Source organism: Penicillium mononematosum (assembly GCF_028829835.1).
Source record: "Penicillium mononematosum strain IBT 11891 chromosome Unknown utg000005l:1.0-9366267.0:1.0-9372171.0, whole genome shotgun sequence".
Taxonomy (NCBI): Eukaryota; Fungi; Ascomycota; class Eurotiomycetes; order Eurotiales; family Aspergillaceae; genus Penicillium; species Penicillium mononematosum.
Genome location: NW_026643275.1, coordinates 4,038,803 through 4,053,094, shown reverse-complemented (window position 1 = coordinate 4,053,094; position 14,292 = coordinate 4,038,803). Strand labels below are relative to the sequence as shown.

The 14,292-nt window shown below is 48.4% G+C and overlaps 6 protein-coding genes across 6 annotated transcripts; 2 read left to right on the top strand and 4 right to left on the bottom strand.

Annotated features, from left to right (window-relative positions):
* Positions 1-167: 167 nt before the first annotated feature.
* N7519_009679 (uncharacterized protein) lies at positions 168-1,350 on the top strand (the record flags this gene model as incomplete). Its single annotated transcript, XM_057296452.1, has 2 exons — positions 168-193; positions 246-1,350. The coding sequence occupies 2 exons, from the start codon at positions 168-170 to the stop codon at positions 1,348-1,350; spliced, it is 1,131 nt and encodes a 376-aa protein (XP_057144334.1).
* Positions 1,351-1,908: 558 nt separating this feature from the next.
* Positions 1,909-3,535, top strand: N7519_009678 (uncharacterized protein; the record flags this gene model as incomplete). The annotated part of the gene is made up of 4 exons (XM_057296451.1): positions 1,909-2,038; positions 2,197-2,507; positions 2,569-2,856; positions 2,912-3,535. 4 exons carry the CDS (start codon positions 1,909-1,911, stop codon positions 3,533-3,535), a joined length of 1,353 nt encoding a protein of 450 aa, XP_057144333.1.
* Positions 3,536-4,097: 562 nt separating this feature from the next.
* On the bottom strand, positions 4,098-5,467 carry N7519_009677 (uncharacterized protein; the record flags this gene model as incomplete). The annotated part of the gene is made up of 2 exons (XM_057296450.1): positions 4,098-4,497; positions 4,560-5,467. The coding sequence occupies 2 exons, from the start codon at positions 5,465-5,467 to the stop codon at positions 4,098-4,100; spliced, it is 1,308 nt and encodes a 435-aa protein (XP_057144332.1).
* A 1,773-nt stretch (positions 5,468-7,240) lies between these two features.
* On the bottom strand, positions 7,241-8,748 carry N7519_009676 (Ras-GEF domain-containing protein; the record flags this gene model as incomplete). The annotated part of the gene is given in 4 exon segments (XM_057296449.1): positions 7,241-7,612; positions 7,630-7,697; positions 7,741-7,846; positions 7,912-8,748. 4 exon segments carry the CDS (start codon positions 8,746-8,748, stop codon positions 7,241-7,243), a joined length of 1,383 nt encoding a protein of 460 aa, XP_057144331.1.
* Positions 8,749-9,324: 576 nt separating this feature from the next.
* On the bottom strand, positions 9,325-11,320 carry N7519_009675 (uncharacterized protein; the record flags this gene model as incomplete). The annotated part of the gene is made up of 4 exons (XM_057296448.1): positions 9,325-10,262; positions 10,329-10,671; positions 10,724-10,994; positions 11,079-11,320. The coding sequence occupies 4 exons, from the start codon at positions 11,318-11,320 to the stop codon at positions 9,325-9,327; spliced, it is 1,794 nt and encodes a 597-aa protein (XP_057144330.1).
* A 1,498-nt stretch (positions 11,321-12,818) lies between these two features.
* On the bottom strand, positions 12,819-13,201 carry N7519_009674 (uncharacterized protein; the record flags this gene model as incomplete). The annotated part of the gene is made up of 2 exons (XM_057296447.1): positions 12,819-13,097; positions 13,184-13,201. The coding sequence occupies 2 exons, from the start codon at positions 13,199-13,201 to the stop codon at positions 12,819-12,821; spliced, it is 297 nt and encodes a 98-aa protein (XP_057144329.1).
* Positions 13,202-14,292: the final 1,091 nt, after the last annotated feature.

Below are 14,292 nucleotides of genomic sequence, written 5' to 3'. Positions count from 1 at the left end.
AGTAGTGGTTGAAGGTAGGTAACGCCCAAAAAGGACGGGACCCACGTTTGGCCCGGACTTCAATGAAGCTACGTTGGACATCCGAACACTCTTACACCTTTCTTTCGTCGAAACTCGATTCAACTGGTTCGAGTTTCCGATGAAGTAAGGTCCATATTGTAGCAAATATGGCCATCACAATCTCTTGGGGAACGTAAGTCTTGAAGCTCTCCACATCCTCCGCAATCTATCCTAACCGTGAATAGCGTCAAATCACTCCTCATATTTTTTGGCCCAGTCATACTCCCACGCTTAATTACCGCCTATCGAAGTCTTCGTGTATCCATCGCGAGTCGGCCACCGCCGCGTCCTCTGCCTGCCGCACCCGGTCGAGCGTTGAACATTTTATTCGGAGGCATCGTCTTCTTTCTACTCCTAAGCCTACCTTTCAACCCCCACGCGCCCGAACCCAACGTCTTCTCTCAGACTCGCTCTCGTCTGAACACCCCTACCGATGTCATCTTCAACCGTCTCGCCCGGCTTCGGCCAGGTAACTTCCTCACCGAAGCCGACACCCTCCTCCAGTCGAAGTTCACCTCTCTGGGTGCCCGCAAGGTATACCTGACCTATGGCCCCGATGCCTTGGTCTCGTGTCAATACTGCTCCTTCGACAACCTCTACACATACCTCATATACTACCTCCCATTCCACGTGTTGTTACCACACCTAGCGCACCTGCTGCTTCTAGGCGTGGCCACATCCGCGCCCATCGCAGGGCGCGAGGCCTCCCGCTGGCGCGCAAAATTCACCATAGCCGGACTTGCCCTCGCAGCCATCGACATCTACATCATGGCCACCTACGACGTGATCCAGGGTGCGCCCCGCTCTGTGCGCGCGGGCCAGATACCGCCCTCCAGCATCTACAACAACATCACGCTCCTGCGACCGCTGGCCTTTGTGGTCTGCGATGTGATCTGCTCGCTTGTGATCTGGCTTTCCGCAACTAACCGGTTCTTTTTCAAGCCGCCCTCGACGATTGAACAGGTTGATCAGGCGGTGTCGGTGGCCGTGCAGACCCTCAAGGGCGCAAACTCAAAACTCCATGCTGCGAGTGTCACTCGCAATGCGGTGGTTCGGGATTCGGCTTTGAAGAATCGAGATGATTTGTATTGGCGGACTATGGTGGCTTCCGAGAACCCCACTCAAGGGCCTGGAGAAGGTGGGGAGCAAATCCTCAACAATATTTGGGAGGAGGAAAAAGTTGCTAGAGCTATGTCGCGCGTGATGGCCGGGCAGGGTGGAATTGATTTGGCTCAATTGGGGGTCAATGCCAACGATTTTGTGCGAAACGTTACGGAGGGTTTAGAATGAAGTTGTCTCTTAATATACATCGTACAGGTGTACGTACCACATCTATTATTATACCATTTCTCATATCCCGCGCCAAGACATAGAAGACTGGCCAAAGAGTGTAAATAGACCGGAAATGGTAGAATGTTGACATCCTTATACGGAATCCAACCAGAAAAAAAAAAGAAATATATCAAATCTCAAGCCAAGATCTTAACTTAGTGCATACAATATACACACCTCCCAGGGTCTCATTCATTAAACGAGGCGGTGAGTGGAGCGATGATCGTCGTGAAGAGATGAAACGAATGTTGAACCACGTTCCCCCTCTATTCCCTCCTTTTCCTACAAAATTATTCTTGCACTTTCACCGTTGTTGCTTTTCACGTTCCTGGTTGAACGAGTCAAGTTAGAAAGTAAATAAAGCTCAGATGAGGCAGGTCCCACATCCATCTCGGCATTGAATCATTTTGGCTCGATCTCGACTCTCCCGACTCCCCGACTCCCGACTCCCGCTCCTATCCCACGGCCTTCCGTGGAATTTCGAATATCCTCCACACTATTGGTGCTCTCTCCACCATGGCAGACACAGTTGTGCCATCGCAGCCAGTAGAGCTGAAGGGGCGCAATGTCTACGTTTCCTCTCCCAGTGGATTACGGCCGGCCAAGGAGACCACGTTCCGTGAATGGGTGGTTGCCAACCAGATCGGTATGAAGAAACATCTCAATCCTAGGGTTCGCGTGGAGACGACGGAAAAGCAAGCTGCACCTGACAGAATTGCTGCGCCCCCAAATAAATCCCTGGCATATGCGAAATCCCACATCCCGAGAATACTAGTATCACTAACATCAGTTGCTTCTCTGCAGGAATCTCCATGACCACGCTGGCTATGCTGCTGGCTCTTCATAACCTCTACCCCTCGCTCCGTCCATATACCCAGCCATTCTTCCAATTGTCCTATTATAATGAATCCTCAAACTCCTACGTGCAGGGCTGGAACGATGTCTACTTCGTAATCAGTGCTGCCATTGCACTCACCGGTATCCGTGCTATCGCCATCGAATGGTTCCTGCAGCCATTGGCCCGCGCATGTGGGTTAAAGCGCAAACAGTCGCTCCGCCTCGCTGAGCAGGGTTGGCAAGCTATGTACTACTCGTTCATTTGGGGAGTCGGATTGGTGTGTTTGGCCCACGTATCTTCCTGGGAATATATAACTAACCGCTGTTTCTACGTTGCAGTACCTCTGGAAGACGTCATACTACTGGGGAGATTTTGCCGCTATGTGGTCGCAGTGGCCCGCCCGTCCTTTGTCGGGCTTGATGAAGTGGTATCTTCTCGTTGAGCTGGCATTCCTCATGCAGCAGATCTTCGTGATTCACGTGGAAGAGAGACGGAAGGACCATGTCCAGATGCTTTCCCACCACATTATTACCAGTGCTCTCCTCAGCTCTGCCTACATCTACGCCATGTATAATGTGTCCAATGTAGTGCTATGCCTCATGGATATTGTGGACTTCTTGTTACCGGTTCGTCAATTACTATTGGTCAAGTGTGTCTAAACAGTTACTAATACCTCTGCAGTCTGCGAAGATCCTCAAATACTCCAAGTTCGAAACAGCCTGCAACGTTGGCTTCGGCCTCTTCATGGGCACATGGTTCATTACCCGACACATCATCTACCCCATGGTGTGCTGGTCCGTTTATTATGATCTCCCCCGCGAACTCACCTATGGCTGCTACACCGGTTCGACAAGCGAGTTCATCTCAGCGGAGGCCCCAAATGCCTTCGCATACATGCTCGGTCCATACTTCAGTTTGGACAACCCCATCTGCTTCAACCCCACTCTCAAATGGATGTTCTTATCCTTCCTGTTGATCCTCGAGGTACTGTCCATTGTATGGTTCAGCATGATTGTCCGTGTTGCCTACGGTGTGGTTTGTGGCGGTAATGCCGAAGATACCCGCAGTGACGAGGAAGACGAAGCGGAAGTGGAAGGTCAGACCCCATCTCGCGTCCCAGCGCACTTGGCTGCTAAGGACGGTGCCCCTGCCGACCCACTGGAAACTGGAAACGCTCCAGGCTTGGGTCGTCGGCGGTCCAACGGCACTGCCTCGGTGCGCGCGCGTGGTCGTGGTCGTGTTCCTTTCGATCCGAGTGATCGGAAAGCTCTCTTGGGTCGCATTGGATGTGAAAAGCCTACATAAATGCCCGCTTTTCATTTAACATTTCCTTTTGACCAAATTTGATGACTCCCATTTCGAGTTGCTCCTTAGCATGCCATGCCTCTGTCCACATACCCCATGCCGTGATATCCATTCCTCGGGTGTCGGCGTTGAATAGTCAGCGCTGGCTATGCAATGGAGTCCCCGGAATTACGATGAACTGCGATTTCCAACGTTTGTTTGCGGCACATCCTCTTTCAGTCTGCTTGCCGGGTTTTATATCCACTTTATTTTTGTTTCTCTGTTTTCTTCTTATTCATACTCATTGTTGTGTCGCCACTTGCCGGCTGGCGGCGGGGAGGTTTCCTGCTATGCTTTTTGTTGCCGTGATGATCTCTACGGACTTGGAGTTTCGTTCTAGAGATCCACACAATAATACCCAATGGAAGCACTTGGCATTGTACATGTATCATAGAGCCCTGTCCAGTATGGACTTACAGATTTCCCCTGGGGCGAATACAGAATATAGCCTTGCCTTCAACAACCGCAAATCCGTAGTCCATCATCTTCATCCTGCCCAGCATCTTGTATAGACCAACATCGCCTAGTGGTGAACATAGTCCCTAAGCGATGGCTCCTCATTCCCATTATACCCATACAACAACACATCCAGCACCCCAATCACATTCGACACAGCCTCGATGCCCAAAAAATCATCCACATCCAAACCAGGCGCAAGAGACTCCCCGCAAATAGCATCAAGGTCAATCCTCTCCAACTTCCCAGGCCCATCATGAACCAAAGCGTCAACAAACAAAGCATACGCCAACGGATTAACCAACATAGCCGAATGTGAATAAGAACCCCCGGCAGCACCTCCTGCACAAGCAACCTGCACCTGTACATTTGACACCCCAACCCCACGCACATCCCCCAGGGCCGCAGAGGCCCAATCCCCACTCTGAGGTTGAACAATAAAGTCATTCCAGAGTACACGCTCGTCACTGGTACGAATGCCGAATCTCCACCCCCACCACGTAGAGCCCGAATAAACCTGGTATCATACGCCTGCTGCTGCACAGCCGGCGAACAAAACGGCTTGGCGAACACGCACAGCGTCGCAAGAAGCGTCCCGTGGAAATCACCACTCACAGCCATGAAATCGCTTACCGCGACTCGTGTCGACGGCCAGTATTTCAGCGCCCATTGCACGTCTATGCTGCCTTGCGACCAGGTTAGGACCCCAATCGGACGCTGCGAGAGCGCCGAGATGTAGTTTATTGCGTATGCAACGTACTCCGCGTTGCTTTGGATGTCACCCAGCGAGTTGTCTGGGATGTTGACCCATACTGGGTCTGTGTGTGGGTTTGCGGTAAAAAGTTTCGCGTAGCTGAAGTAGTAGGTGCTGCCGGCTGGATCGGCGGTTCCTGGGACTAGGAGGACGGGGATTCTGTTGTTTTCGCCGTAGGAAAAGGTTGGGGGGATGTAAATTGCGCTGCGGAGTGTTTCTTCGGGGATGTCGTAGGGTGCGTCTCCGAACGATCTTGTTGGGTGGATCCGTGGGGTTGGGTTCTTCGTGTTGTTGTTAGTTATGGAGTTTATTTCGTGGTTTGTTATGCCGTTGAGAATGTCGGTGATGCTTGATGGGACTAGACCTAGGGATACTATGTCGATGGCGTTTTGAAGGCTTGTTCGGTTGTTGTCGTGTGGAATTGAGGAAAGGACTGAGAGACCTTCTTCGATGGTTGAAATTGGCTTGATTTTGCCTGTTGCAATATCCGATATCCTGGCTTGGAGCTGAGATAGCTCTTGATATATGTCCGTGCTGAAGGGAGCGTGACTTGTGGATGTGTTGAATAGCTTGTTAAAGATGTCTGGGACATCCTGAGCTTCTTTCGATGTATAGGAAGGCACTGGACTACCAAGCGATATTGGTACAAAGAAAACAAACCGGAGCACTTTGTGGCAGCGCATTATGATTCTTGGCTCTTATATTAGGACTGACTATCCACCCATGGGGTTTGACCGGGTACATGCTGACCTTTTTATACCCAGAAAGATATTCTATCGGAGCTCAATCAACATCCCTTTCGTATCATATTCATGGCTTATTAGATCTGAGTTTTTAATCTAGGCCAGAGACATGTGCATACACGGACTCGTCATGCTTCGGAACACGCAAAAGCACCGTCAATACATTGAGCCCCTCCAAAGTGTCAGGACTATTTCGTGCTTCTCATTCCCGGTAGTTTCATAAAGTCCGAGCACCGGAGTTTCTTCTGTGTCTGTGTATCCCGAGACATATCTAGATCAGCTCGGGGAGGGTCTGCTGCAACCTCATCCTAGAGAATAGGATAGACAGTCAACACCATTCAACACACCAACTGCCCGAACCACGCTCTAACACGGAAGAAATCAAGTCCAAGAAGAGCTTATATTCACCGCAAGTGCATCTTACCGCGGGGTTCTTTTCTGATATATCATATCTGGTTATGGGAAGTCGCCTGGCCGCAGCTTCCGGTCATCCGTATCATCGCGTTGAGCTTAATAAATGCACCGCGTCTTTTGATGTTTGGACGAGTCAGAACATCTAGTCGTATATCGAATTAGAACTGATTATGATAGTGTATGTGCGACTTTCCCTGAGCCCATTGTCTGTCCAGTCGAATACTGTTTTCGTAGGTTGACTTTAGGACGCATAAGCTTACGAGAAAATGGTTTGGTTAGGACCTTGGAAAGGCGCCAATGTCTCCTAATACCCAACCAAATTATCGGAAATAATTCACCAATTCTAGCTACAGATCAAGGTGCTTCCTTTGCTGTAGTGAAGCGCTTTCGCCAGCAGTTTCGTATAATATCTCCATGTCGAGCCTCACGGCAAAAACACCAGAAGCCTTTATATTAGCAGCTCATAATCAAGAGGTAGGCAATGTCACATTTTCTCGTAATCCAGCGCTAGGGAACTAGAAGAGTTGGAATTAGCCAAGCGCAGATCAAGATTATCATTACGGATGGGTTGAGGGGTCCGTACTCTATACCTTAGAAAGTCTAGATTCATGTCTGTGAGCGCTAACAGCGTTAGAGGCGGATCAGAAATAATTCGTTTGCCTAGAAATATACACGTAAACTTGTGCGTTGACCCCGTAACAAGTAGGTTCAGCACCCGAATTTGGACATGGCACACCAGCCATACGAAACTACTTTATGATATGGCTCTAAAGCAGGGCGGAAACCTCGCTTCCCTGGGGCTGTGTTGGAACCGAACTTGCATGAGCAGAGGATGGGACTTAGCTGCCTGGATGGATCATCGTATGGATGATCAGCTAGTTGGTATGGTAGGCTTGGCCGTGAATATGTAGTTGATCATCGGTGGGAGATTGTGTTCCGTGGCCAAAAAAGAAGAGGACAGGGGCAGGATTATTCTGCCCAGAAAAAGCTAGTTATATTGATTATGGTTATGGTAAACTGCCTTACCTCTTGAGTCCAAATTAGATTCATCTTAAAGCCCCTCTAGACCTGAAAAGACAATTTGCTTGTCAAATACTGCAATTTCAATACCTTATCGTCTTCACGTATTGGATGTTATACATGTGGATGATAAATATAGAAGTGGAAAGTTGTGTATGGACACTAGAAGACTTTTGTTGAGGGTTAAGTGTGCAAGTGGAAAACCTGAACTAGCTTCAGTTTATTCATCGCAACATGACGAAACCACCGAATTTCAGACTTTCAATCAATGTAAACATATCAATCGTCCAGGACCATGCAAGCGACTACCATGGACGCGAACATGCCCCCTGTGGGGATATATAGGTCCCAGGGTCTATTTCCAAGATCTCGGCCTCGAGCTTCCAACTCGCAGCTTTTGTCCCACATGTCGTGTAAGTCAACAGCCGATTGTAATTGAGTAACAAGATATTCCTGCAACTCAGGTACGGGTCGTAAGGAGTAAGGAGCTTCTTTTAAACGCTGAATCTCATGGATGGTTGATGCTAGCATAGTATATTTGTGGAAATTGATGAGTCCTTCCGGTGTCATGGCTGGGTTCCCATCTTCGATGAATGTCAAATCTTTCAAAAACAGCCCTGGTGAATGGTTAATCACTGGCAATTTTAATTGCTAAAGAGAGAACTGACCAAGAAAAGGGATGCACGGTGCCACTGCAACCCGTAACGTGTCACGCTAGGCCTGGTAATTGTGTGCACTGCATGTCAAAGCTTGCAAGGGCCTTAGTGTGTTGCAACTACGTTCGGTAACCATTGCCCAGGTGCGAGCAAGCCGGTAGATGGGTGCGCTTTCCAGGCCTGCCAGGATAGAGACCACCGCGGAGTAATTATGGAGTTGACAACATGTCTGTCATAGGTGAAAATTAGCATATAGGCAGAATTACAAGAGTGAGGCTAGAGACCACCACGTACGTTGGCCACATTGACCAAATGTCCTATGACTTGAGCCCGCTTTTTCACATCCGACTCTGCGAGTATTAGGGCGCCAACCCAATTAGAGAGCTGATTGGAAAACCGAATCAAGGCCCTGATGTTTGGAGCTAGCTCAGGCGTACCGGAGCTCTCTTTCTTTTGCCAGTTTTTGTTTAGAAATTCATCTCGTCGTACTTTGCCAAACATATGTGCTTCCATGATAGTCAGCTGCCTCGCAAACTCCGTGGCATCGATTTTGAGGAACTGGAGCTTGTCTAATTTTCGTGGCAAAATTGGTTTTGGCGCGGTTGAGATGGATGATACTGATCTTCTGTGACAATCGAGGCCCGCAAGTCGGCGCTGAACGATTGTGAGAAGTTGATGTGTTGCGCTTGTCCCGATGGCATCCGTGGCGCGCTTTGCAAATGACTGCAGTATTCGCAAGTTACGATCTGTATCAATGTCTTTTGGCTCAGACCAGAAATGCTCGAGCCACTGCTTCAGAACATTTATCACGCGCAATCGAATCAGTGGCTTTGTCTGTGTCGTCCATTCTGTCGCCTGTGTGGCGGTTAATGTGGGAGGCGAGCAGTCAAATCGATCAATGAGGAGCCCAAGGAGTTCTGCTCCAGAGGTAAAATACTTATAAGTAGCGAAGAATGTCCGGTTGAACGAACCGTCAAGCTTGTCGTGGCGCGTCAGATTTTCCACCAGCGCTGCGAGAGTTCCGGCCCTAACAACCTCCACACTTCCGTGGTACTGGCTGACGAGTTTCTTCGGAGATGTGATATCGTGAGACCCGGAGTCCCTCCGCTCTTTTGTCTCTGTCTGATCCATTGTGACGAGAAAGCCATGGAATAATTAAAATAATTAAATCGGATGTCATTCCCACCGCACATCTGCTTAGATCGCCGTGGTCACATGGCATTGTATCTGAACTGTGATTAAGGGCGACGCCAAGCGATTGATAAGTCACTTGGGTAGTGGGGGCTAACGCAGCACTCCACATATAGTCACGTTAATGTTCTACGAAAGACCCCGAGCCATCGTCCGACCTCGGATTGGGTTCTCACAATCAGCAACCGACCATCGGCATTTTGCTTAGCCGCCCCTGCCACGGACCCACCTTTAACCGCATTTGACCAGGATCGGAGAGTTTTGAGTTATCTGATCCGAAACTTACTGCGAACCTTGGAAGCTACAACTTTACTGGCTGAGAGAGGTTCCATTTATTTCCAAGGTTCCCTCTGAGCCACGCGGTCAGAGCCCGCATTTATAACTTTTAAGGCTGAGGCGGTTTATGGTTCACCGGGCTTAATTCTTCACGACAGGCAACTATAGCTGGGGCTGAGGGGTACCATTCATTCTGAGTCGCGTAAATTTCTATACCTAGGTATTATCTTATACTTGTTGTCATCCTAAAAAGACCGTGCCCCTGACCTGTGGCTTCCTCTTCAAATTGATATCTTTCATCATAAATGTCCAAGGAATCGCTAGAACTATAATGCCACACCCAACAGAAAGTAGTCGAAGTTCGGCATAGGCGTAGGCTTTCTGAATAGCCAGCCTGGTGGGGGTTCCGACAGGATAGCTCCGTTGTGTGACGAGATCCTCGTAGATTTTGTTCAAATTTGGCAACGCTGATTCCGGGAGGTATCGAAGAAGAGCTTTCAGGTATGTGTTTTGCCAGATGACGGTACTGATAGTAAGACCCGCACTATCGCCAATAGTGCCAACCACGTTCAACACAGCGAGCGCTGTGGCGACGTGTTGGTGGTCGACAGCCGCTAGGATAGCAAGCTGCTCGACAAGAATGAAGGTGGAACCACCGATAGCGAGGAAGATCTGGCACATTACTTGGTAGCCAACATTCACGTTAGGCTGACGGAAGTATATCATCAAGCCCTGTGCGAAGATGTAGAGCGGAATCGCAATATACAGAGTCCACTTATAACGGCCGACTCTCCGGATTAGCCAACCGGTGGCTAGCAATAGCACACCTGAGACCATATCGAAGATATTGACGATGTAGTTGGAAGTGGTAATGGATAGATCATTGTTGACTTGCAGCCAGGAGGTGAAGTAGTAACTCCAGCAATAGTTTGAGAGCTGGTAGGTTGCATCCAAAAGGACTGCACCAAGAATAGTGCGGTTCGTAAGAAGTCGCCATTCAAAAAGAGGCACTGGAGCCAGCCACCTTTCCCAAATAGCGAAGACAAAAAGCATACAGAACCCGACGACAAGCATGGCAATAATATAGCCAGAAGCCCAATTATCGGGGGCGTAATGTGCGAGGTCGAAGGGAAGCTCAAACAACACAAGACCAACAGTGAACAAGAAGACTCCAAGGACTAGTGTTCTAAGTTAGATTTTGCTTTCTCCCGTGGAGGATAGAAATTAGCAAGTAGAGTACTTACCATCAAACTCGATAGTCCAATGACGGATGCTTTCAACTACCGTGCGACCACTTGGCCTCTTGATCCGGTAGCCTTCTTTCTCCGCCTTATACAAGTTGTACTTCAGCATTATGTATAGCGGGGCCGCCACCACAGGAACGATGATTGCCCAGCAGCCAAATCCCCATTGCCAAGAAACCTGGTCATAGAATTCGTTTGCCACCTTTGGTCCCGCAAATGCCGTGATAATGTATGGGGAGGAAGTGAACGCATAGGCGAACGCACGGTTCCTCAGGGTTGAGACGTCGGCTGTCATAACATCGACCGCGTATTCCATACCGTAGAAACCGGTATAGTAGAAGACCTTATATTCCCGTCAGCATCCATAGTAAACAGTATGCATTCTTGGAGCTCACGTTGGCGGCGCAGTAGATCTCAAAGCTATCACAAGTCGCCATGAGAACCAAGCCGATGGTTAAACATATCACCATCAAGAGAAACCCTTCGGCACGGCCCCATACATCCATCATTTTTGCGACAGGCAGGTAGGTGGCGGCTGCGAAGACATCACCCAGGGCTGTGGGAACCCCGGACAGCGAGTGTGCTGTGAATGAACTTGTCACATAGGGGTTCAGAGTAACGATAACAGTAGATTGAAACGCATTCGCAAAATAAAGGAACCAAATGCTATTGGGTCATGATGTTAGTGTCTGTCGAAAATAGATAACGGTATTGGATGCGGGACACAAAATACAGTGACTGTGAACATACTTGATGAAAAATGCGATCAACATACCCCTCGTCCAAGACATAGTCACGGCCTCGACATCTTGCACACCATGCTGGGCACTCCCATCTGGTATCTCCTCGAGCGCCACAGAGCTGACGGGACTTGGAGGGCCGTCCTTACCATTACGGGCCGTGTTCTGTGTGAGGGAGCCACTGTCATTGTCTTCAGTCGACATGCGGTGGAACACGATACGTGCTCTTCGGATCAAAGGGCGAATACCCATGATGGTTGACTGTAGAATTAACAGCTGTCCAGCGGGCTAAATCAGGTTGAACCACACGTGGACACATAGGGAATTCATTGCCCTTATAGTAAATAGGCACCGAAGTCGGATTTCGTATTTTTACTGGTGACTAACTGAAAACTAACTAGTCAAGCACTGCAGGGGCCGTTCCTGGATATGTGGAGATCTGATTTTCAGAGCACTCTCCACTGGCGGTAAACAGAAAAAAAAAAGAAGATAAGATCTTGTGTGCTCGTGCATTCATGGGCCGGCCCACGCCACTTTTCCTTGTCGATCAGTAATTGCGCACTTTGCAGAGAGGATCCACTGCTAAATTATGCGTATCCTATCAGAGAAAGCTGCATGATTAATTGAAAAGGCAGGAGAACCTAAATTGGAGGATTCCCATGCTCAAGCTAGGATTTCTTCACGTATCGTTTACCCACAACCTCAAAATATACCCTCGCTTCTCTTGCCCGAGAGCTGAGTTGGGCGTATAGATCAGGTGAAATAAGTCCAATCTACGAAGCCATTAGCCGAACCGCGAGTAACTGAGGGTGGAATCTCATCTTGTATTTTCTTTTTCCTCGCTTACATGCCGATCCTTTTGTGATCTCTTCCACAAGCTTCGACTAGCCCATTGGCTGGAGTGTTGACTGCATCATTCCCAAGATATAGTTTTCAAGAGAATCAGTCACGCAGACGAATGACGATCATCGGCTGAGCTAGTCAACATAGTTATGGACTTGTCTATGCGCATTTGTGGCTCAGATGTGACCACGTTCGTCTCCTAGCCGGATTCCTTGGGCCCATGGCTCTTCCCTCACAGCTTTCCATTGCTTGAAAACTCCACAACGGGATTATATTCTTTAGCGAGTACTGTCCGACCTTGATAGAATCCGTGGCTATAAGGTTTAGCTCCACACCGGCTCGCAAAGCCAATAACGCGTTGCGTGCGACTAACCCTGCATATTAGTCTATCTGGCAATTCTCAGATCTATATAAGCATCCCAAATAAATTGATATATGAGGGCTTAAAATCCAAAGGGCTTTCACGGGCGCACACGACATGTACTTGATCCATCTTTAGGGAAGGAGGTGAGATAGTAGATATGTTGCTTAAGTGAAAGGCAAGACGGCGTCGATTCATGTGCATGTGTCATTCCAGGTAGAGTTAAGCGGGATGCGCTGGGAAAGATAAAAGAAAATTAGATGGACGAGCAAATCCATTGGAAAGGCATTTCGAGGCACTACGACAGTCTAGCAGATCCGCCAGGCGTAGAGCAAAATCCTTTCTACAATCTGCTAACTATCAAAAAGAGTTAGCCCTCTACTAATCTTATATCGCAATGCTTTCGGTATCATACAACATTCCCATAATCTATTTTACCGTACCATACTAGGAGGAAGGGTAGAACGAGCAAGGATTTAGATAAGTAACTGAAACTGGATCGATGACTGCCTCGGGGTAATCGGTCAATTCTGAGAGCTAAGCAGCTCACGAATGAATTCTGCGATATCTGCGCTGAGAACGAATGTGGTCGTAATCACTGCCCAACTGGACGCGCTGGGTCATCAATCCCTCCAAAAGAGCCTCCAATTGTTCGATTTTCGAGTTTAAATATCGGGCCTGTTGGTCGTTAAAAGCCAGTAAAGGTCGGAGTTCGTTTTGGGTAGCATGTATGGCATTCCTGTTAGAACGGAGAGTCGTTTGAAGACGAGCTTCACGTAGAACCAACATCGTGTCTTGTTCGATCAACTCAAAATGCTGGTCTTTCTAGAAAGTATTAGAGATGAATTGGCATTTTATCTTGAAGAGACCGATATGTGAGAGTTAGCCAAACGACTTCTGCCGGGACTTACCATAGTTGCTTCATGCATCCTGGGGGATGATTTAGATAGGGGATGCTAGTGAGAGGTGTATGGTTTAGATCGATGAAGGTGAAATTAAGACTTCGTGGAGATTGAAATTGTGTGCGATGGGTTGAAAGATAAAAAAGGAAAGTAGATGGCAGGAGCAAGTTGAAAGGGAAGGCACTGTCATCCGATCAAGGCCATACGAAGAGAAGTGCTTGACTATTCAGCTGGGCATGTGACGTAGGTTCGAACGAGCCGTCAGTTGAAATGGCTCTATTGGACTTCTTTACACTTAGCACGAGAATAACCACATTCGGTAATGTTGCAGTACTTGCCTTTGTTGCTCCTCCCGAACAGGTTGCTTTTCAACCGTGGTGCTGCTCGTGGCTGTGCAATACCTCATGTTGTTCAACCAACGAGAGGGATCCGAATTTCTCTAACGATTCCATCGGACACAACCAGATTTATTTGGGCCACTTGAAGTCGGGCTTTGCGAGGAGCCAAAAGTACAAGGCGATTGACGAACTCAGCGTGTGTGTAGTGTAATGATATATCACGTCGCTCAGACTTTGTTGAACTTGCATGAAGTCACAACGAGACATCCTGGTTGAAGACATCCAGGGTACAAGTCATCGTGGCGATGAGGAGAGAGGATGAACGATACAAAATTAAGGAATAGATGGATGCGTAAGGATCAAAAAGAAGAGAATGGCAGAAACCGACGAAGCCAAATTGACTGGGAATCAGGCATGTCTAGCCAACTTGCCGTCCATGTATGTACCGTGGAATAGTGGGTCGCAAAATAGTCAATGTACCGTGCCCAAGGTGATGATAAACAACAGAGGAAAAAGGAAGGGGAAAGAGCGACTGTCACCACGGAAGTATGTACACGTATGTATGTAGGTAGTGGTGACCGGCTTTCACCAAATAGCCAGTATATGTGCTACTTAGGAGCCTGGCTTGATAAATCAGGCCAACATGCAGACAATCAAAGCTACACACATACCTCAACAAAGTCGCACCTCAATGGAATCTGTTGGACTTTACGCAGCATGTACAACCACTATCACTATCGAGAGTTGATCATTCTAACCACTCTCATTATGAAAATCTCG